Source organism: Balearica regulorum, chromosome 1, assembly GCF_011004875.1.
Source record: "Balearica regulorum gibbericeps isolate bBalReg1 chromosome 1, bBalReg1.pri, whole genome shotgun sequence".
Classification (NCBI taxonomy): Eukaryota; Metazoa; Chordata; class Aves; order Gruiformes; family Gruidae; genus Balearica; species Balearica regulorum.
The window spans coordinates 130,428,389-130,452,955 of record NC_046184.1 but is presented as its reverse complement, the minus strand read 5'-3'; the positions used below and the strand labels follow the sequence as shown (position 1 = coordinate 130,452,955).

Below are 24,567 nucleotides of genomic sequence, written 5' to 3'. Positions count from 1 at the left end.
TCTTGAAAAAAACCCCAACTTCCTGGAAGGACAAAAAGATAGGATTTGCAGTTCTTGAAGATCTAAGAATGATTGGGACACCTTTTCCCAGAAAGCGGTAGAAATTGTTGGAAGTGCCTGCTTTAGACTAGATTTGGACTAATAAGGAGGTGCTTGAAAATCTGAAACTTAATTCAATTTTGAAAATAATCATGAATTGATAGCATTCCTTCTGCTTGGGCATGGAATACATGACAGCTAGTGATTTTAAAGTAGTGTAACTTTTACAAGCTAAGGAAATGGGTAGATAGTCTCTCCTAAGACATAAGGAATCTAAGATGATCTGTCAACTTCAGAAAAAGAAATTCTGATACAGGCAAAAGAGGAGAGTGGAATTCCAGAAATACTGTTCATTTAAAAAAAGAATCACATGAAAGCTGGAAGCAAGGAAATATATCTTGGGTTGCAGTACAAATAACAGCTAAGATAAAAAGTCAGAGGATAGAAAAGTAGAGAAAAAGTAATTAGGGAGAACACTGAAGCATAGCATTTACTTGATTAAAGTAAGTACATAATGATAAAAGACTACTGAATTCATCTTTGCTTTGATCTTCAGAAAAAGATAAATTTTATCCAGAAACTTAAAGAAAAAGGAAAAAACACACACTCGTCCCTGATGCAAATTTTAGGTAAGTTCAAATATGCTTAGATCCTTTTGGCTTAGTGGGTGCTAGTACAAGTAAGCCAACGCTGTGTTTCGCAAGTAACTGACCACTTTCTTCTGCAAATGGGAGCGCCTGGTGCAGCACAGCTGTTGCTTACAGGCTTCATGGAAGTAACTGATGGTAATGGCCCCAGGGTTGCAGAAGTGGGCAAGTATACTACTTTTCTTTCAAAGAAAAGGAAGAGGAGGACATTAGAATAAGTCAGGTTGACTGAAGTAGCTGAAAAACATGATAGAGCTAATGATGAAGTAATACATAGATAAGCATCAAGACAGAATAAGGTGATGGAGAGACAATAAATTGTGTTGAGGCAGTCTGATTTCTAGGTTAATTTGCTGTTTGCTAAGGCAGTAGCAGTAGATGCTGTACCTGGGTTTTTATGAAGTTTTGGCACAGTCCTGTGTGAAATTCTTAATTTAAAAAAATAAAACAAACCCAAACCACAAAAAAAAAAGGAGTAACTTTAAGTTGAGATTGCTATATAGTAAATACGCAGTGTTCTGGTGGGCTGACCCGGTCCAGCAGCTGAGCACCCATACAGGTGCTTGCTCTTCTCTGCCCACCCCCAGTGGGATGGAGGAGAGAATAGGAAGAGCAAAAGTGAGAAAACTCGTGGGTCAAGATGAAAGCAGTTTAAGGAAGGAAAGAGAAAGAGAAGTGATGCAAAGGCAGTCACTCACCACCTCTCACAAGCAGGCTGATGCTCAGCCTGTCTCAGAGTAATGGCTGTCTTGAGAGACAGAGCCGCCTAGTTTTTTTATTGCTGGGCATGACACCATGCAATATGGAACATCCCTTTGGCCAGCTTAGGTCAGCTGTCCTGACTCTGTCCCCTTCCAGCCTCTTACCCACCCCCAAACCTACTTGCTGGGCTGGGAACCGAGTGCAGGAGAAAGAGAAAGCCTTCATGCTGTTAAAGTACTGTTCAGCAATAGCCAAAACACGGGTGTGTCGTCAACACTTCCAGTCACAGATCTGAAGCCCAGCACCTTATGGGTTGCTGTGAGGAAAGCTGACTCCATCCCAGCCAGACTTAGTGCACGTGTTTATGAAGTCCATGCCATATATACTCTATGGTTCACTAGCAGTCATTGATCTTCACAGTACTGTTCTGTGGAGAGTGAGCAGTATGTCTCCAGTTCCCCGTGGTCTGAAACAATAGAATCCCTAACAGAATTAGGCATAGATTTAGGAATTGTTTTATCTAATTCCATAGTTACGATATTAAAGCAGCTTTTCTTGATGACAGTTATTCTTAATATATTAGTGTTTTGTAAAAGCTACCTTTTTCCCAAAATTGTTGAAGTATTTTACAGGCTGCTACTTATCCTTTTAAAAATATGTTTATGATTTTGTGTATGTTCCTGGAGTCAGTTAAATGTAATTTTTCTTTTTGGAATAGTAGGGTGGAAGGACAGATTAGAGCACTGAGCTGTGTCTCTGAGAGGCACAATTTTTCTCCTTTTTCTGATGCTTTGTGTGTTTTAAGAGACTTTATATATAATATGAGACCCTTTTTTCCTCCAAACTTTTCTATGTAAATGTGACATTCTCTTAAATGTTTCTTTAGCACAGTATTATAAGTACTTTTAGTGACTTAATTCCTTAAAATAATATGCTTGTGCAAATTTTAGTTGATACTTTTCAGAATTAGGTTTAAGACTGTAAATAAAGAAGCAAAGTTTAATAAGTTACAAAATTACTTTTTGCTAAAAAAAAAATTTACATTTTAACTGCTACTTCTTTGTTTGAGCCCTTGTTTATGCTTTTGTTAAAGATTTAATAGACTGGATAATTACATTCAAACTCAGGTAACTAGCAGTGGCATAGAGGAATCCTCTACTCTTTTTTGCAATGTGGTTTGTTAATCATCAAAAACATTTTGTAACAAGATACTTAACGGTCTAATACATTTCACCTCACTGAGACTGAAGGGAAACTGGACCATGTGATATTGGCAGTATTTTTATGTAATCGGTATTAACTGCGTGAGTTTTTGCTCATAAACGTTAATTTTATTTATGCTGGAGATTTGGAATATCTTTCCCTTTGGCATGTTGACAGGGACTAAAGGGTAAAGCAGAGATTTGTATTTTTCTGAAATAGTGGGACTTATAGGTGTTTTCCATAAAGGTATGGGAGGAAGTTGTCAAAGCTGTGAGAGCTTAAGAGTGTTAAAAATTTGGAATATCTACTTAAAACCTTCAATATAAAATAGATCTTCACCTTTTATGGGAGGAAAAAAGTGATTATAAGCTCAAAGGAGCAAAATTCAGTCTTTTCTGGTCAGTTTATTGCAACAGAATCTGATCAGAGAGCAACAAATGGGGAATAAAGTTTCTTTGGCTTGGTGTTCTAAGCCTCATATAGGTTTAAAAAAAGTTTTAAATCTGTTTTAAAATTTTGAGTCTCACCAGAACAAAACACTGAATTTTTGTCCAGGATCTCCTGTTTGAAAGCTTGTGCTGGTTTGGGCTAGGATAGTTAAATTTTCTTCACAGTACCTGGTATGGGGCTCTGTTTTGGATTTGTGCTGAACACAGTGTTGCTAACACAGGGATGTTTTTGTTGCTGCTGAGCAGTGCTCACACAGAGCCAAGGCCTTTGCTGCTTCTCACCCCACCCCACCAGTGACTAGGCTGGGGGTGCACAAGGAGTTGGGAGGGGACACAGCCAGGACAGCTGACCCCAACTGACCTAAGGGATATTCCATACCATATGAGGTCATGCTCAGCATATAGGGGGCTGGGGGAAGAAGAAGGAAGGGGGGGGGGCGGCATTCGGAGTGATGGCGTTTGTCTTCACAAGTCCCCGTTAGGCATGATGGAGCCCTGCTTTCCTGGGGATGGCTGAACACCTGCCTGCCCATGGGAAGCGGGGAATGAATTCCTTGTCTTGCTTTGCTTTGCTTGCGCATACAATTTTTGCTTTACCTATTAAACTGTCTTTATCTCAACCCACAAGTTGTCTCACTTTTACCCTTCTCATTCTCTCCCCCATCCCACTGAGGGTAGTGAGTGAGTGAGTGCCTGCGTGGGGCTTAGCTACTGGCTGGAGTTAAACCATGACAAAACCATAGAGCATCTTTGCAGTGTAGGCCAGGGTCAATGTGCTGCACAGTACGTGCACCTCTTCTTCTTGGACTATTCCCTGCTTAGGTCTTCAGTGTTAGTGGAAGAGGAGCTAGTGTAGTCTGAAGAGCTTTTTTTTTTTTTTTTTTTTTAAGAGGCTCCTTGTACTTGGTTAGGGAAGGGACTTTTTGCATTGTATGGATAGCTCTAGGATCAGGAACCTGATCTAGGCCATGCTTTCTCCTAAGAACATTTTGGCTTTTTGCCTGTCATGTGGTGTGGGGAGCACCTGTGATACAGGCAAGACAAAGCTTAGCTGCTAAAATGATTCATCTGACTTCCAGCCTACTCTTAAATTGGCCCAAGGAAAGACAGCCTTGGGCCTCTCTGTCTAAAAACAATACAGCCTGTGGGTAATTGCTTGAGCGCCTCTGTATTAAACTTTATAGATCCTTGTGATTACTGTGCTTTCTCTTGGCAAATGCCTTAAAATGCTTAAAAAGTTATTAGAACCGAGTGGTAAGTAGTTAAACACTAGTTTTAGATCAGGGAAGCTTATTTTAAAAATTCATGGGTTTATTTTAATTTGGGCTGTTCTATATAATATGTGGTACTAGTTTACAGCTTTTGCAAGTGGTTGCCTGATACTCCATTCCTCTTGAGAGAGTGACTCAGTTTTTTTCTGTGAGTTTATGGCCTTTGGAAGAAGAGGCAGGCAACTCCGGAGGACTACAAGGATGTTGTGAGGTTATGCAGGGAGAAAATTAGAACGGCCAAAGCCAAACCAGAACTTAATCTGGCTACTGCTGTAAAAGACAATAAAAATGTTTCTATAAATACATTAGCAACTAAAGGAGGGCTATGGAGAATCTCCATCCTTTATTGGATGCGGGGGGGAAGCATAGTGACAAAGGATGAGGAAAAGGCTGAGGTACTCAATGCCACCTTTGCCTCAGTCTTTAATAGTAAGACCAGTTGTTCTCTGGCCCCCTGAGCTGGAAGACAGGGTCGGGGAGCGGAATGAAGCCCCCATAATCCAAGGGGAAATGGCTAGTGACCTGCTATACCACTGAGACACGCACAAGTCCATGGGGCTGGATGGGATCCACCCAAGGGTACTGAGGGAGCTGGAGGAAGTGGTCACCAAGCCACTTTCTATCATTTATCAGGAGTGCTGGCTAACTGGGGAGGTCCCAGCTGACTGGAAGTTAGCAAATGTGACACCCATCTACAGGAAGGGCCAGGAGGATCTGGGGAACTACAGGCCTGTCAGTCTGATTTCAGTGCTGGGGGGAAGGTGATGGAACAGATCATCTTGAGTGCCATCACACAACACATGTACGGGACAACCAGGTGATCAGGCACAGTCAGCCCATGGGTGTATGAAAGGCACGTCCTGCTTGACCAACCTGATCTCCTTCTATGACAAGGTAGCCTGCTTAGTGGATGAGGGAAAAGCTGTGGATGTTATCTACCTGGACTTTAGTAAAGCCTTTGACACTGTTTCCCACAGCATTCTCCTGAAGAAACTGGCTGCTCATGGCTTGGATGAGCGTACGCTTTGCAGGGTAAAAAAACTGGCTGGATGGCTGGGCCCAAAGAGTTAAATTCAATTGGTGGATGGTCACCAGTGGTGTTCCCCAGGGCTCAGTACTGAGGCCAGGTCTCTTTAATGTCTCTATTAATGATCTGGATGAGGGGATCATGTTTCAAGTTTCATTTTTTAAAACTTCAGAGATTGTCCAGTTTCACTAACATAGAATCAATCTCTTAATATGCTGATCATATGTGCCAAGTGAAAGCATGTCCTTAAAACAGGGCACTTGAAAGAAAAAAAAATTGTAGGTGTTGGTGAAAGTAGCCTTAGAGAGCAGTGATAGAACTAGGGCTGAAGCTTAGATTTGAGATGTCTTAAAACCAGGCTGAATACCTAAGGTTAGTGTGGGGCGTATTCTTAAATTTGGCCATCCACTGGCTACCTATGTTGGAATAGCTGTACAGGTGGTGGTTGCTATCCTGTAGCACAACGTGGTAGGTCTGAAAGGGAATACAGTTTCAACATACAGCTTCCTTAGAGGCAGCCTGTGGTAGAGAGTGAGGGTCAGCAAGAGTCAGCCTCTCCAGTTATGTTGTGTGTGTTCTTTTTCCCTTTGCTTCATCATCTTTATTAGGTTTTACAAAGCCCTGTCTTTTACCAAACAAACAAACCCTGCATGCTTTTGGTGGGATTGGTATTTTAAGTGGTTGGTGAGAGAAATACTGAGACAGTATGCTGAAAGTGTCTCTCTTCCTAGTGGGGAATAGGAATGCTTTTGGAGTTGGGGTTGGGTTTTGGTTTTTTTTTATTTGGTATTTTGGGGTTTTTTTTGTTGGGGTGGGGTTTGGTTTTTTTTTTGGTAGCCACAATTACTGGGACTGTGCAAGCATAGTTTGTTTGCCTTTTAGTATATAGCCCTTGCTCCTGAAATGGTGTGTAATCAGTGAAATTCAGCGATCCTTTAGTTCTGTTTTTCCAGCTTCCGCAGCAAGTTATTAGTTTTAGCCTTTGCTCAGTCCACTCTGATGCCTTGATCTTTTTGCGTATTGTTTTGAAGATTTCTCCACCCCTCTGTTTCACTTTTTTTTTTTTAGTTTGCCTGTACAGAATCTAAAAAGTATTATGGAAGCTGAAGAGAAGAAGGTAGATATGGTCAATCATTCCTGCCTTCCTGTCTGTCTTCCTTTATTTTGTGCTAGATAAAAGCAGCAGCAGCAGTAGTAGTTTCACAGGGATAGGGGTGAAAGGCTTCTGACCTTGTTTTTATAGATTCTGAATGGAGACCTTCCTCTCTGACATACAACAGGTGTGACTTTATTGCTTCTTGAGTCTTAAAGTAGTGTGATGTCTAATGTCTCAGCTCGGTGTTAGATACATAGTTAATGGCGGGAACTAGACCTCTAGGTGCAGTGAAAAGATAAAAAGAGCACTTAGTTTCTTCTTCTCCTTTCTCCTCTGACAGATAAGCATTAATACTCAGAAACTACTGATGCTTTTATGACGTGACCCCAGCAGTCCAGTACCTGCTAGGGATGTGACAGCCATATTAGGTTTTTGAAGCAGGTGACTTTGATCATCGTGTCTGAAGGATGACTACTGTAGTCTGTTCTCAAGCGGGTATTTCATGAATGTGGGAATCTGGCAGCTGAACTGTGAGAACATTTGATAGTATTCTGGAGGAACTAGCGTTCATGGTCTCATGCTGTGTTTCTGCACTTCTCTGCAGCAAAATCGAGGTTTGTGTACAGCCTTCTGTATGGAACTAATCCTTTTGTAATCTGAATCGTGGACAGCATAGTATTGCTCTGACAATTTGTAGAATTTGCCAGAATTGAATCAGGGTCTGCTGCATGTGTGTGAATAACCTCTACATTGTTTCTGCCTCTTGTTGCAGGACTCAGAACAAAAGTTTTCTCTAGGTCCAGTTGTCTAATTCCATCTCTGTGATAGAAGGAACTGAAAAGAAACTGGTTCAGAGGGAGCACTGTGGTGAATGTTCATTCCTTCTAATTAAAAAATACTTTTTTCCCTACATGCTATACAGTCATATGATCCCTAGAGTCTGAGTGGGCCTTGTTATCATTACATTTATTTTCCATTTCTTAGTACTATAAGGTAAAAGGGGAAAGAGAGAAAAAGGGAAGAGATGAATAAATGTTCAGACAAGAGTTGAATCCCAGAGAGGGGAAAATAGGTTAGTAGAGAAAACTGTCTGGAAGTAGAATTCTGCTCCTTGAATTTCCTTTGGATTGAAGGTCCACCAGTGATAATATTGATGTATAACCCTGAAACATTCCACTTTTAATCTTTTCCCATCTGATAGTATTGCATTTATAAGACCTAATGCGTTCAAGCCTGCTTTTGTGACCTGCGTTACCTCAAAGCTTCTGGATCATGTTTTATGCGTTTTCTTACCTCTTAGCCTTTCCCTGCTGCATCTCCCCCCTCCCTCCGCCTCCCGCAATACCTGTCTGAATAAATGGCATGATTTATTTTTGGTGGAAATGTCTGTTAACACCTTTTCACATCTAAGAAAATTGATTTTAATATTGGATGCCACCTTCTGGGTGAACTTCTTATGAAATCTTAATGTCTTACTGCTTTATTTAAATAAGCTTACCTATATCCTCAAACTTGAGGAAGACGGTCAAATCAGTTCTTCAAGTGTGTCATATTTCACTGCGTAAGGAAATCCATCATCATTTAGAGACACTCTCTTTCTCTCTCATGGATGGTGACTATTCCAAATGCAGCAATGTTTGTGGAGGTACCATTCCCGCTGTATTGTTACAAATCCTGGCTTTTCTGTCATGTGTAAGGCTGTTATATGGAAGGTTGTACATAGAATGTTCTTCACTGACTTTAGTTTGAAGTAAAGTCCAGGAAATCACTGTTTAGGTCCTTATTTGACTGATGTATTTTCTTATTTTCACTATGTTGAAGGCTGTGTCTGTTGTCAGTCTGTAACATTGACTTGTACTTAAACAGAAGAATCTCAAGATAAATGTCACAATCTCTCTTTGGTGATGGTTTGAACTGCAGATTTGAAGGTGGCAGAGGGGAGGCCGTGAATGTTCTTTTCTGTATGAGTTTTGTATAAGGTGACTGTAAGGTGACAGACAAGTAAGATTATTCAGAAGATTGAAGATGGTAGAGCATTTATTGAATAACCTCTTTCTTTAAAATGTTTTTAAAGACCTACTGTGGTGACACTTGACATTTCTTTCAGTTTTTGCACTAAGTATGCATGTAGTAGTAATAATTTGAAATAATTTGAAGATTATTTCCTTCACAACTATCTTGCTTTTTATTGCCGTTTTTCTGTCAAAGTAACTTCTGTATAACTTAATTTACACAATCGGTGCTGCATCTTTACTAACTCTGACTTGCTTCAGAGTTCTCACTTTTTGCTTGTTTTTCTCCCTGTGTGAAGGGACTGCTTTCTTTTCGCAGAAGATGGAGAAGATACATGGTGACCACCTTCTTCCTCTTGAGTCATGAGAGAATTAAGGCTACATAGAATGTTAGGCAGTGTTCAGTCTGATCTCCAGTTCAGAGACTGAATCAACTAGCTTAATGCAATTTTGGGCAGATGTCTAACTTCACTAGTAAAAGAGATGGCAAAAAAGCAGAGCAGATTGCTGTCTTTTGCAATGTGTAGCATTGGGAAGTTTCTATCAAATTATGACTTGAATTTTCTGCAGTTTGAGCCTAATACTTGTTTGGTCCTTGATGGACTAGGTTACTGCTGCCTCCTCTGTAGTGAACTGGAAGGCTTTGAAGAGTATTGCTGTATTCTTTATTTCTTCTCAGATAAATCTAGTCAGATTCATTATTTTGTCACAGACTGTGTTACTGTTGTGGTCATCTGGATTTCTGCTTGGTCCATATACCCTTTCTGAAGATGCTCAGAAATTGAGGTAATCCTCCAGTTGTGTCTTACCAGTGTTGAGTAGAGTGGGTTATTTTACATGTGTTTTTTCCTTCATCCTTTTTGGTCAAATTCTAGGTTAAGATGTAAGCGATGTAGGTATGATCTGGGAATTTCTTAAACAGCTTGAAAGTATAACTTTCATTAAGAAGAGTAAAAATCTAAAGATAATCTAGCCTCTTGACCCTGAAATAAAATCTAGCCCCGTAGAAACCATAACTACTTTATAGGGTTATTTTCTATCATGAAGAGTAGTGCGAGGTTGCTTTGTTCCCTACACTAGAGTAGACCTATAGCAAGGAGGTGGTATGCTCTTTATGTTGCCTTAATGTGATACTCCTCATTGAAGGAACCCTGTTTCAGCACCTAATTTAAGAATTTGGTCTGCACATTTTTGACACTTAAAGCAACAAAACTGAATTATTGTTCAATTGAAATCATGTATCACTATTACAAGCACTGGGAAATAAATGTCGATGGTGTGTGTAAAATTGTAAACCCCATATACCATGTAATGTCTTTTCTTTCTTCTTGGCTTTGTGGGTAAGAAGTGTTTCACTTTGAGTAGGGTCTTCTAAAATTTCCATTTTCTTTTTTTTTTTTTTTAAAGCATGCTTTTAAAGAATTTGAGTTTTGTGTGTGTAATCTGCATTATCCAGAAGGTAGAGAGATCTATTTGCTTTGTGTATTTCTGGGTATATAAATGTATATATATGGAATAAAACTAATACTGTCCACTATAATGTCCTTTTTTGGCTGTTCTGCCTGCATTAAACTTTATTGGGCAGAAGGACTTTTAATGAAGTATAATTAATTCTAGAGATTACTATCATACTTAATGAAAGGGCCAAATTTGCAATGTGTGTAATATATCTGTTCTTCATTCTTCACAAGGGTATTAACAAAGCAGAATATTCCTTAATGATTCTGTGGAACTCTGTTGGTGTTTTATTTTAACAAAAATCAATGCAGAACTTCTGAAAACTGAAATAATTGCATTTCTGATGCACTTAGGTGTTTAACAGCTTATGTACCTCAGAAATTAAAATCTTTAACAGCTCAACAGTTTGAGAACAATTATTCCAAATGGATTTGTATACCTCCAAAAGTGTGTTTTTTCCTTAATTTTTTTTTATTAATATGTTCAGGACTAGCTAAAATATGCAATGAAATTCTGTTGGCTTTTGAAAGGGTCTGAAGACTTAGACTGTTCTGTGTTCTCACAAGTAGCAAGATACTGGAGGGTGATCTGTTACATAGCTTACCGAAACATTTCCAGTAGATATGCAGCAAGAAACAGCCAATTCAATAAGTAGGATTCAGGATTTTTTGGTAAGCTGTAGAGGATCCAAGACTAACAGATGCTGTGGTTTCTTGGGTGTTCTCTCCTTTCTGGTGTGTGTGGCACTGGGAACTTCAAACTCCTGCTTCAGTTGATGTTTCTTTCATGGGCGTAGTGTAGCGTGTGGGCTGATCCACAAATGAGGTACTCACATTGGCAACCTAGGCAGCTGCCAGTTCCAGGAAATAAATTTTTAGCTATTTTTCTTGAAATGAAAATCTTCAATAACTCCTGATTTGCAGAAGATTTTCAGTATCTTGATATATCACTCAACTTTTATCTGCTTTAAAATCTTAAAAAAACCCCAAAGAAACAAACAGCCAAAACACCCCACCTACTTTAAAGTCTTCTCAAGTGCTTTACTATTAAGCTTGAAGACCGTGAGTTGAACAATTTTGTTGCGCTCGTTTGTTACTAGTCCTTGAATTCTAAATTTAAGTATTTGATAACTAAGCAGAGGTACATCATGTATCATCACTGAGTCTGTAGAAAGTGTTATGCTACCTCAGCAGATCAGTCTTCATTTAAAGAAAATGTATATATATTTGTATTGAAACACTCTTGAGGATGAAATGTTAGTGTAGCCTTTATTCAAATAACTCAAACTCAGCATGACTAGAAAAGTTATTCAGAAACCCTTAGTTATTAAAGGTGTAATATTTTAATGGAAACACATCCAGCATTATGAGAAAGTTGAATCTAAAACTTTGAAAAGTCTTTGGTGATGGATTAGCTGTTTTTAATGTCAACATACTCATTTTACTTAGAAAAGCATAGATGGAATGAAGGCAAGACAAAAAAGAACCCTAATTAATCATTAACAGTTAAATAATAATGAGTAGTGGACTGTAAAAATGAAGGCAAAGGCCTTGCCGTAGGTTGTAATATCAAGGTGAGAATGTTGTATGGATAATCTTGTTAGAAACTTTTCTGTCTGTAGGTTCTGTTTTGTCACTAGTTGAACAGTGAGGTCCTGCTTCCTTACCTGGGAGCTCAGAGTCTGTTGCTTGCCATTGGTGGCAGGATGGCTGTTCTGATGTGGACCCCGCATTTTTTTTTTCTCTTAAGTCTTGAACAGTTTTCCTATTTATAGCCTGTGTCTGGAAGAAAATTATATACATCATTTAACCAGTAGTTGCACTGATGTCTGTAGAACTACTCAAGACAATAAATTTACAAATATGCCAGTGATCTTGACATTGCATCTTCTGACCGGCCTCTTCGACAGTATTCCTATAGTTCAGTGATTCAGTGATTTATAGGCAAAAAATCATGACTCCTCAGAGTTAAAAATGAAAGTCTATTTCATATAATGTAACAAGATAGCATAAAGCTGTATTTGTAATGTATCGCTTCAGGTTATAAAAGCAGTGGGCCTTCTAGTAGTAATTTATAACAGAAGCTGTACTCCTAGTGTATTATAATGCTATATTAGCATTATACTTCCATGTCATTACATTCTGCCGTGAAGTCTGCTGCTACTGTAGGTCTTCAGTGCACCATAATTAAACAACTCTGTGACACAGCACCCCTTGTTTCTGGAAATAAAGCTAAACACAGTCCTTACTGCCTTGCGTAGTCTGCACTAGGGCACAGGACTACTGTATTCTTTCTTTCATTTGAATTCATACAAAGGTAAGCAGGTCATATTTGTATTGACTAACCTCTTGAGGGCTGCTGTACAAATTGAGGAGAGATTATTCACAAGTTTCACTTTCACTTTAACCCTTGGAGAATGACTTCAAATGCCCCTGCACGGAAATTGATGGATTTAAAATGGCTTTAGCCTATGGTGTTTAAGACAAAAACCTGATTCTGGCAATGTGTATTGACCCAGCTGGAATGATAACAAAATCAGGAAAGAATGCTGTATATTTGGAAAAAAGATGTAACAAAGCAAAAATAAGCCAACCTATGAAAAAAAATTTATATCTGACTGTAGGCTAAACTTGGAAAAGTGGCATTACAGCTTACTAGAACAGTGTGCCTGGAAAGATCTTTAGGACTTAGACTAACTTGCTTATGATATATTAAGAAAATGCTTAACTTAAAGACTCAGATTTTATTTTTTATTTTTATTTTATTGAGGGACTTAGTAGGGTGTCCCTCATTTTGACAAATGTGGTTGTACAGGCTTTGCTGTGGGGAACAGCAGCCAAGGAACAACTGTTAGGACACAGTATGCTTTTTACTTCAAAAGCTGAAGGATATCTGATTATCGCTGAACCTAGCAAACAGTCATTTTCTCTTCCCATGCACATGCTGTTTGTCAAGCAGATAACTGACCTTACCCTGGAAGCTGAAGCAGCTCTGTGGAGGCTCTCAGGCAAATTGCATACCGCTAAGCAGCCGATATTCTGGCTGTGTGCCCAAACCAAAAAGCTGTACTGACATTATGGTGAAGCAAAGCCTTCAGCTTGGGCAGGCTTGAAACAGTTCAGTTCCTTTTCCTGCACTGAGTGTGCGGAGGGACCCCAAAGGGCTCTGTACCTAAAACATAGCTGTACATTAGAGCAAGGCAACTCCTTATAAAGATAGTTTAGAACTGCTGGGGTGAGACAGGTTACTGAACGGAGATGTGCCCTTGTTCACGGGAGGAGAGGAAGTAGGTCGCTTCTGCCAGTCCTACTTTCTTGTCTAGCAGCTTTTGTTGTCTGTCTTGCACAAACCCAGGGACGGTGTGCCCTCTCACACACTCCCACAGGCTGTGGGTTCTTGTTCACCATTTCCTCATTCTCTGCTGGGCTGTCTTTCATTCCTTTTGCTTTTTCTTGCCTAGAAAATAACTAAGCTTGCTCTCAGTCACTCTTGGGAAGAAGCAGTCATCATCTTTGTTCCTGAGGAGTTTTCCAGCCCAGAAGTTGTAGGGTGAGCTAGTCGGATAGTCTTTCCTGCTGTCCAGCCACAGTCTTCCTAAAGACCTACTATATGACTTGTGAAAAAACAAGTGGCTCTATACTCTATTGGAGGTGAATTGGTGTCTAACTTCGCTGAATGATTGAACTCTGAAATCATTACTGTGCTTCACAGACAACAACGATGTAAGGTCTTGTTTCCTTTGTCTAGTTTTGACCGGATGTGTGTGTGTGTAATTGAAGATATGAAAATGCAAATAAGTAAAATAGGTGCAAATGTTTGCTGGAAGAACAGTAATAGAATTGCTGACACTAATAGAATTTAATGATCCACTGATTGATGATACCCAAATGAGCAGGAAAAAAGGGAAACCCTAATCCTTCCTGCATATTTCCCCAAGCTTGTGTTACATTTGGGAACTAATCCATCAATGCATGTTACATATGCAAAGAAGGTGAAAACTCTGCTGTTCAGTTGATTATAATGGGACTGTCTTAAAAAGTAGCACCTTGATTGTGCTGGTTGCACTGTACTTGAGTCTTTCAAATTGCAAATCTGAGTGATTATGTGCCTAGTAGTGCTTTTAACACTTTCTGGTTCGCTTGAATGTAATTTATAGCTTTTGTATTATGCTTTCACTCACAAATTTTGCAGGTGGTTGTACTGGCTATCATCACAAAAGATATTTGCTGTCTTGCTAGATGAAAGCACAATACTGACTGTTCATTACAAGTGAAACATGGTTGTTTTTTTATTTTAATTTACCTGAACTCTTTAGAAATTAGTTATGGTGGGGAGTTCCCCCACTTGTGAAACACTGCAAAAAAGTATATGAAGTCAGGCTTAATCTTCTATTAGAACTATTTGGGCAACAGTCTTAACATCTCATACTTTCAAATATTTGTAGTTAAAGTTTTATAGGTATCTCCAGTCACTAGTTTAGCTTAAGAAGGCTATTAGTCATGTCAGTCTTCTGGTTCATGTGGGGCGGCTCCAGAAAATTATCACTGTTCCAACTAGGTCCACAGCAAAGTATTATTATTTTGCTGGATGCCTTTTATTTGCTTTCTGAGGACTGGGATTTTTGTGGGGTTTATTTATTTTGTTATTATTATTTTCCAAATATTGTGCTGGATTAAAATCTGTTTTAAAAGTGAAAGTCCCAGATAATTTCAGCTGCAGCTTTTTCAAATTGTGATGTGGTCACAAGCACTGCACTGTACTTCCAGGTGGCTAGTGAGCATCTTGTAGTCTAGTCCTGGGAGGCATGATGACCTTTGTTCTTTCCAGGTGCTGCTGAACTGTTTAAGTACTTAGTAGGTTTGAAGAGTTTGTGACATGAAACATCAGTCTGCTGTTGCCATTCTGCTTTGTCCGTTTGTTTTCACTCCTTACCCTCCATTACCTGTGTGTCACTTTTAAAAAGCTGACTTTAGTAGAAAAGTCATCCTGATAAAAGCTAGCATTTTAGGAGTTTTATTTCCAGCTAATATTAAGTCTTTGGTATTTGATTTTTATTTATAGGAGGAGAGATTTTTATTTATAGGATTTTTACTTCTAGGAGAGAGGGTGAGATGATGTGAAATCAGGAAGAATGTCAGGAGTTAAGCTCTAGGAAGGTAAAAGTATATGTGTCTTGGGAGTGAGAAGGAAGTGACGGTGGGTACTGAAAGAAATTATTTTTAAACTGTGTTTATTTCCATAAGTGATTCATTTTAACTTGTTTAATCTTCTAGCAGTAGGAAGTCTAACATTTGATCTGCTGCAATGGACATCTGTTTTTTTTTCCGTCCTTCTAACAGGTCGTGACAATGCATGTGAGAAGACTTCATACATGTTTCTGCGGAAAGAACTTCCTGTGCGACTAGCTAACACCATGAGAGAAGTCAATTTATTGCCTGATAACTTACTTAACAGGCCTTCAGTTGGGCTAGTACAGAGTTGGTAAGTTTAAAAAAAGTGGATTGAGAAATTAGTGTAAAACTGTGTGATGCTTTACTTCCAACTGGGCTTGAATTGTCTTAAACTGAAGTCTGTTTTCTGTCTTGAATTGTTTATAATGTGTGTTTTCTTGTTAAATGAAGTTTCATTTTCTTCTGTGTAATGTTAAGTAAATATTCTAATATGGATCTTAGGGATAAGAATTTTTAAGTTAGTGTTGTAAGTTAGTAAAAGCATACCGTTGTCTCCCAGATAATTAGAATCAGTCAATAACTTGCAAGAGCAAGCTTTTAAAATACTCCTTACTGTATGGCACCCATGACTTCTTAAAATAGCTGTTCTTTCTCCTTACTCTTCCTTTGTCAAAAATATTGAAAGAGAATGTAAACCTCATCTGTTCTTTTCATTGCTAAATCTTTAAAAATATAATGTGGTATTCAGTGGAAGTTATGGAACAGGACAAGAATCTGGTGTTGTCCAGTAAGTAACATTTTCCATTGTAATAACTAGTGTATATCTGAAGTGATTCAAAGTCCTGTCATCTTTTCCACAGTAATTAATTTCTAGCCTACTTGCATGTTCCATGAGGTTTGGACACTACTGCCTTGTATGTATTAAGCTGTAAAAAAATTGTTGTTTGTGTTCATTGCCTCTCTATCTGCAAATATTTGATCCAAAGAATTTATGTGAAAGTGTCTTTGCAGTATACCAGAAACTTCCCTTTGTGCCTAACAGCCTCTCTATTAGGTGTATGAGTTGCAACTAATGTTGCAGGGTTCTGTTAATTTCAGTCATAGCCCTTAAGCCAAGAAATTCCACGTTGACTGTACATTCACTGCTGGGTTTGGCCTCATATTTATCGAGCTTCAGACTTAAAAAAAAAATGCAAGTTAGGATATGTGATATTGTGTGCTTTGGTTTAAATGCGTTTGTCTATGAAAGGTAATACTAGCTGTCTTGATGACCACTTGAAACATAGTGATTAAGTGCTTCAAATAAACGTAACTGCTGTGGAGCCACACAATAGCAATCACTTTGTAGTTAAGTGGCAGCTTGCAAGGGCTGAAGGCTTGTATCATCTGTCTGATGTTACTGGAAGCTGCCAAATAGAAAAGAGTGGGTGGTATGCAGGCCTTTTAGGCTTTTCTGATCTAGATGACTTGTGAAGCTGTCTTTAGTGAAATGTGGACACATAGGTGAATGAAGAAAAGCAAATGATTTTTCTGTAATGACTCTACGACATAATTCTTCTAGTCCAAATACATGTTCTGTGGCATATGCTTCTGCCCTGCTAATACAGAGTCAAGCAACATTTGTATCGCTTCTAGCAAAGGAACCGAATGAGTGTTTAGAGTGGATGCCCCCTTCAGAATTTTTGTTTAGAGGTTTGAGGACTTGTAGGGTGACTTTTATGGCTACAATAGATACTACTGACTGGAAAAAAAATAATTAAAAAAATACGATGACTGTAAGATACTTGTTTAAATCATATCTTTTATATGATAATATGATCTGCACTATCACTGCTGTAGACTGATACTTTTCTGTTAAATGAGCTAAAATATCAGACTTTAATGTGATGAAAAGTTCAAGTGGACATCCAATCCAGTGATAGAAGTTTGGAATCAAAATGGTGGTCATAGTGTTCTTCTAATGTTGGTCCTCAGTTAACTAACAGGTTTTGCAGAAAGGAACACCTTCACTGAGGTTATGTAAGAATATTTTTGTGATCTTGTATCAGAAGGAACAAAGGTAACCGTAACCTGTTTTTTCCTGATTATAGATGTGGACTTCAAATAGACTATTTCTTATTTTTCTGTTTAGAGGTTTTTAATTGCTTTTTTGAACATTTACATGTAGATTATAAGTCCTAGTGATATACTGGTGATAAAGCTTGGGCAAAATTTACCGTATCAGCTTTTAAAAGACCAAAACAAAACAGTTCTATTAACTTCAGTGTGAATGACCTTTGGTATTATGCAGCCATGGTGCTAGAGGTTTTGAAACATTTATAATTTCTTAACCTAAGAATATCTAGAGAGAGAATCCTGAGTTTTATGCAGTAGAATAAAGGAATACAAATTTAGCTGTTCAGCTGTTTTGTGAACTTGTAAAATGAAGAAACCTCCTCTTGATGCATTTGTTTCATACTTCAAGAAATATTTTTTTTCAGATCAGATTTCATGATTCTGTATTTTTGCTATGCCACAGGTTGAGGAAGCTTGACAATTTATTCATATGCAAACAAAAAATCTCATGTACATCTGCCACAAGTGACCAAAGATACAGCCTGATTGTGTCACCTCCCAGCTTCTTGGGCGCCCCTCGCCTTCTCGTTGGCAGGGCAGTATGAGAAGCTGAAAAGTCCTTGACTGTTTGGCAACAACTAAAAACATCAGCCTGTTATCAACATTATTCTCATCCTAAATCCAAAACACAGCACTGTACCAGCTGCTAGGAAAAAAAATTAACTCTATCCCTGCTGAACCAGGACAGGTGGCTCTGTAAATAGATGGAACTTAGGTTTGGTGTGGTAAGAAAACAAATTAACCCTGTCTACTGTACAGCATGGATCCTTCCCCATCAATCCTCTGTCCAGCCAGGCAGTGACATTTTGGGTTGCATTTATTTCCTAGTCCATTATAGATCCCTTGGGAAGCAACCTCATCTTCTCACTTCTGAGAAGATGCTCCCTGCTGCAGACAAGCCCTGTTCTCCTCTTGGTTCTTTAATACACCTTCAAGGTCATGCTGTAGGCACTTTGCCTGTCCCACACTCCTTGACTGCATTGCACTGCCAAACAGATTTTACAACTGATTGCTTGATTGCTCTCAGGAAAGGTGCATTTTTTATTTTTCCCTTCCCTTCTGGGTTCCTTAGCCTGATGTGTGCAGCAATGAGGATAGGCAGGACAGCTGTCCTTCCTTTGTGCTACTCAGCTATGCTTTTCTGAATAAAGCTGGCATTACCCACAGAGTGAACTATGAACAAAAAAATGTTTTGCTTTTCAGACTGTGCAAAGGTAAAATGTTAGCTCTGTCCCAGTTCAAGTTTATAACTTAGTATATGCATATGTTTTGCCTGGAGTAGCAAGGGAAGGAATTAAGAAAATCAAAATAATAATACAGTTACACAGTTAATATGTTCTGGCTGTGAACTGCGGTGATTCCAAATAAGACAGATCAACAACCAGTGTGCTAGGGATCAGCAACTTCCAGTTTTTCAAAATTAATGGACAACTTCCGAGTTCCAAAGAAGTGGGCCTTTTTACGCCAGCTTTGAGAGGGCACTCTATAGCTAAAGTGCACTGCAGGTATGGTATTGAACATGTGGCAGAATTGCATAATAAAGAATATCACTAATGTGATGTGATGAGGGGAAAATAGTTACAATGAAACCTTACAATGGATAAAGTCAGAACTTGTAAAATATTTGAGTGTGAGGTTTGCACAATACGCTATTCAGGTATGTCTAAAATTCATACTTTAATTAACCCTGACCCAATTTCTCTACTTTTCTTTAGTCCTTTTCCCTGGAAAAGGCTATAAATTTCTGTTTGTCTCCTTGGAAAGACCCATTAGAAAAATCAGTACAGTTTGAGGATTAATAATTGTTTTTCCTCTATTTTTTACATTCAGACTATGCTAACAAGATTGTGTTACCATGGAGATATGTTTTATCTTTTCAGTGCTTTGGTGTTAGAGTCTAAAGGAAAATCTTAGTGAAGTACACATAGGGAAAAGGCAAAAGTATCTTGCATGAGTTTTAAAAAAAAAAAAAAAGAAAAGAAAATCTGGAGTTGACATTATCAGTATTTACAGTGATTTCATGTATGAAATGGGCCATCCTAGAATTATTACATTTGGCAGACTAACAAGAATTCAATCTACCTGGCAGTAATTAACAAAAGAACAAGACTAAACAGTGCTTGAAACCAGACCTTGCCCAATGAATCGTAGTGTATTGTGATAAAAAATTAAACATCAGAAAGACAACAGATTTGAAGGGCATAGGCTTTGATTTCTGCTTTTGACTCACTGAAGATAGCAAAATATAACTGACATTCTCTTTCCTTTGTCTGTGCTGAGTTTGTTTTTTCTGTAGATTTGTGTCCTGTATAGTTGTATTCATTTACTAATAAAATAGCAAATCATCCATTATTCTGGTACTGTACTCCTTTATTCTAGCTGGCTGGCAATCCTGTGTGAAGTGTGGTTAAAACATCACAAGGTCTTGCTTTTCAGTGCTTGATAAATCCTGTAGTTACCACCTTCGTTTATCCATATCTGCACCCACAGTTCAAATCAAAAGAAAATTCAAGGAGATAGATGAATTGTATGAAAGGGGAGTGATCTTTTTTTACACACACTAGTTATTACAGGAGTGAACTGCATTGCTGACTATACGTGGTTAGGCAGATTATACTGCTGTTGGTGGTGAAGGCAATGTTGTGAATTACTTATTATAGCTAATCAGAGTTACAAAATTCCCTTTAAACAAGTTTTTACTTAATTTTAATTCTGAGCTGCTTGGGGAGGAGCTGGGAGGATGAATTTTGTGTAAAAACTTTAAATCACAACCAGATAAAAGGAAAAAGACATACAGCATTTGCAGCTCTGAGTTTTTATTTAGAGACTTGGGCTAATATACAGGATATTACAATATCCGAGATTGCCTAGCACTATACGTTACCCTTTGGACAGTGGGTTAGATTTGTTTGACTTAAGGTTACTTTTTTTCTAACTTCATTTAGTCAAGAGATTGGAAGAAATAGTAAAAGTGATGGAAGAAATTTGAGTAACTTCAAATGTGAAGTTAATAACCTCTTCTCTGTGCTAGCTTAACTTGCTGGATACAGTGCTTGTGCTAATGAACTTGACTTCTAAAGTATTATTAATTTGCTATAGAATCAGAAAGAGATATCTAAATATTGTAGCTAATTCTATCTAAAGGAAACACATTGCCTGTTTCCATAGTTTCTCCATCACCACAGAGATTAAAGAGAAATTACTTTAGTACATTTATAAATTTCCTTAGTTTAGAGCATTTAGTTTGTGTAATTTTCCTTTGTTTCAGAAACTCTCAGTTCCTCATTGGTGCTATGTTGAGCCTGCAGCATAATGACCTCAGAAGCTGTTCTGCCTGCGCTGAAGACTGGTGACCGTGCTTGGCAGCTTTTTTCTGGTTGAGACCTGCTTTAGTCTTTTTCTGAAACAGTTTTCTGCACAATTACTTCCTGCATTAGATGAGAGAAACTCTTGGCTTGCCCCTGCCTGATAGTTTAGTAAAAATATTGATCCTTCAGCACAGGAGTAGTGATGGTTGATTATACCGAGGGCAGCAGTCTTATGACCAATGTCCTGATAAGCTAACAGAGAGTATGAATCTCAATACAGCATACCAGTAATGGTAGGCAACCAGTGAAATCCACACAGCACAAAAATTGGGTATCAGCTACGTTCAGTACCAGAAATACTGCTGTTTTATCCTCAGCATCAGCACAGGATTACTGATGTTTGAGATTTCTGCCAAGACGTCTGTAGTAAAAAGCACCTGCTGTGTTGCTTCTCAAGTGTGGTGATTGGCCTGGATCTTCAGAAACAGGACTTTCATAATATTATATGATGACAAATGAGGGTGAGCAGCTTACTAATAACCTCCTCTGACTGACTTTGCCATGAGAGAAACTGTCACTTCTTTCATGACACAGATTTATTGAAGTATCTTTCATATGAGAGGAAGCTGAGAGTGCTGAATATCTCTTAGAAATATTCAGCAAGCTGTCTGGACTCTTCAGCCTGAAGAAGAGAAGGCTTGGGTGGGTGGGGATATTATCAATGTGTATAAATACCTCATAGGAGAGAAGAAAGATGAGGGAGTCAGACTTCTTTCAGTACTGCTCAGTGACAGGACAAGAGGCAACAGATACAAATTAAAGCACATGAAATTCCTTCTGAACATAGGAAAAAAGCTTTTTTATAGTGAGGTTGATCAAACACCTTAAGAAGGTTCCCCAGAGAGGCTGTGGAGTCTCTGTGGAGATATTAAAAGCCCAACTGGACTCAGTCCTGGACAGCCTGCTCTAGCTGACCCTGCTTGAGCAGGGACGTTGGTCTAGGTGATTTCAAGAGATTTCTTCCAACCTAAACAATTCTGTGATTCTGAATTTCCTTGGAAAGCTGACTTGCAACCCTGGGTGTTCTGGGAGGCAGAAAGAGCTATTGTTGCCCTAAGAAAATGGTGTAGAAAAGTGGACTAGAGATGGGGGGGGGGTGGGGGTGGGGGGGGGAAGATGGCAAGGAAAAGAAATAAAGGCCTCCACAAAATGAGGATGACAACAGAAATTAAAGTAGGAAGGGAAAGGATTTCAAACCAGGAGTAAGATTTGAAAGGATGGGGGAGGGAAGCATAAAAAGTAGAGGAGTGGTTGTTGGCAAATTTGCTGACACCCTACAGCATTTGGCACTTTATGTGATACGAGAAACACTACAGTGTGGAGGGTACTTGTGACAGTTCATAGTCCACCTCCTGGCAGGTATTGTATTCTGCCTGTGCTGGAGAAATCGTAGCCTTCTGGCCCAGTCATTGGTTCAGGTCATGATGGCTACCTTGGGTTTCATACATTTGATACACAGCTACAGCAAGTTCTGGTTTTGGTTTCTTCTGAGAAGTGCCAAAAGTGAGGATTATTGGGGGATTCATTTCAAAGCCATACCGCAGATTTAGATTTGGAAATAAAAATGCTCATGTGGATATAGTCATGGAGTGGCAAGAGGTCAACTTGTATTTGAGGAATAGAATAAGACTACTCACAGAAATCATGCAAGTATTTTTTGAATAGATTGCTTTTCTCTGTAGAATCAAATGTTTTGCCCGATTTCCCTTCACCACACAAACAAATTTGACTGGTCCTTTGAACCAGAACCTTTCTTGTCCTAGCAGCATCTGCAGTGTATCTCTTTGAGTACCTTGCATATCGTAGCATATGAAGAGGGGTTGGAGCATGGGTTACCTCTTGATTCCTCTCAGCAGTCTTGTTCCTGCACTGAACACGCTGTAGAAGTATGCATGTTACATATTAATATTACATACTACATGTAATAATGGTACCTTTTTTCCACATCCTGTACCCATGATTAACTTGATTGACCTTGATTCGTATAAGGCAGATGATGTTGAACATGTACCTCCTTGAAACAAGGGAGTGAAGGTGATCATAACTCCTTGTATGTTAAGTCTTGCAGGTGAAGCAGCTGAATTCAGAGACTAAAGCAGTTTTTTTCCAGTGAGAATTAATAAAAGGAGAGTCTGTGCAAGGACACATTCTCAAAGGAGATTAGTTCTCATTCACTCTTTCAGAAATTCAGTCCCTCTTCCAGCCGATGGTCCTGATGACTCTTCCCCTGCCTCTATCCTCCACATCGTGTATACTGTCTCTGCCGTTAGAACTGCTTCAGTATCTTTCTAACTGCTAAATGTTGTACTCTTCAGGAACTTGTCTTCAGTGGATAGCAGGCTATAGCTCCTTAAGTTACTGCCTGTTCCCTGAAGCGACCCTTGACCATTTCCTGAATTCCTGGGAGTGTAGTGTGATGGTTATTCTAAACTGGTACTATTTCTTAGCAGTGTAAAAGAACGTGTTTTAAAATAAGCAGTACTAGAGACATGAACTTCTTCCCAAACTTGTAACTGACAAACAACATTTGGGGGATTTCTGTAGTCACTTGTGACAGTTGCAGTAGGGCAAAAACACAGAGAGGGACAAGAGCTCTTGTTCCTGTGCTGACCATGCTGAAAATGTCAGTCTCCCTGGAGAAATGCTGCAGTGACCTGTGATGGCTGGAACTGAAATGAGAGGTGAAGTAGCAGCCCATGGTTCTAGAGGGAGTCATGTGGACAGCAATGCTGTCTTAAGCTTTGCTGTAGCTTGAAGATGTAGAATGAAGTTTCATAGCCTGCTTAAGCTGATCTTAACATAGAACTGCTACCAAAAGAGGTTTTGTTGTAACGTGAAGTTGTCCAAGCTTCAGTGACTGGGGTCAGCCCCACAGGCACTGAGCTTATGCATAGACTGTTCTGTTGAGCAGATCTAATGGGTTGCCCCTATTGAAAGGGGTCACTTGTTTTGCTTTTTTCCTTATGTAGGCTTTATGGTTGTCTTTCCTCTCTTGTGCCTCTGTTTAGCTGGTTAGACCTTTCTATGAGTTGATTTAATGTGTGAGAATGCTTAAAAAAAAAAACCCAACCCCAAAACCCACCCCAAACCAACCTATCTGGCTGGCTGTTTTGCCATTGCAGGGAGTTACAGCTGTTGACACAAACATCTGATTAGCATTGATGTTGTCATAGTGTGTCAGTGCTTGACCAGGAACCAAAGTAGGGCAAAAGGGAGAGGAATGACAGCTCCCTCTGGTAATGGTGAAACCCTACCTTTTATGTGTGCGATTGATACCTTGTGTGATTTACTTCAAGAAATAGGTCCCAATTCTGTCATCTTTAAAGCTACATTTATAGTGCTAAATGTACCTGTTTCAGGGGGTGATACCTGGTCCTCAGGCCCAGTGGTGTGAGGTGGAGGCATTTATGCTGCTGTTGGGTTCGTTTCTTACAGAGCAAACTGGCCATGATCACGTTGAGTGGTACTTTGCCTTAAATCTTCCTTGGGTCCTGTGTGGTACCTCTGTGCCTCTAAGCCTCAGTTACTCTCTCGCATGTGCAGAATGTCTGAACTAGAGAGAGCTGTGTTGTGCAAGAGAGATGGTTTTTGTGAAGCTGAGGGTTGTGTCACATGGCCTGAGGTGCTCTTCTGGAGTACTGTTGTAGGACCAACTTGGTGCAGCTGTGTTATCATGGCTTTTGGGGGAGTGTTCACTGGAGCTTTGTTTTGGAAGGAAGGTTGGATCACTTTCTGAGGAACGTGGGAGCAAACTAACATCTGTACAAAGTGGATGACCAGGAAATCAAGATCCAGAGATGAACCAAGTTACCTGAAGTTATAGATCTACCTGAAGAGAAGGAATGCTCCTGTTAACTTCAGCTTGATTTATGTAACAGTTTTCCTGAATCTTGGACTGTAGAGTCATAAATAATACTTCTTAACTCAATATAATATATTGTAGTTGCTTTCTTTCCCTTTGCAGCATCCCACTTCATTTTAGCCTATGCTTCTGTTGTTTCAGATGAGG

At 39.1% G+C, this 24,567-nt stretch overlaps 1 protein-coding gene across 1 annotated transcript in view; it reads left to right on the top strand.

The window, feature by feature from the left end:
- PDK3 (pyruvate dehydrogenase kinase 3) overlaps positions 1 to 24,567 on the top strand; it is a 54,814-nt gene that overhangs the window by 7,594 nt on the left and 22,653 nt on the right. Inside the window, exon 2 of the mRNA XM_075774865.1 lies at positions 15,244 to 15,385. Coding sequence (XP_075630980.1) covers positions 15,244 to 15,385 — 142 coding nt within the window. The remainder of the gene's footprint in view (positions 1 to 15,243; positions 15,386 to 24,567) is intronic.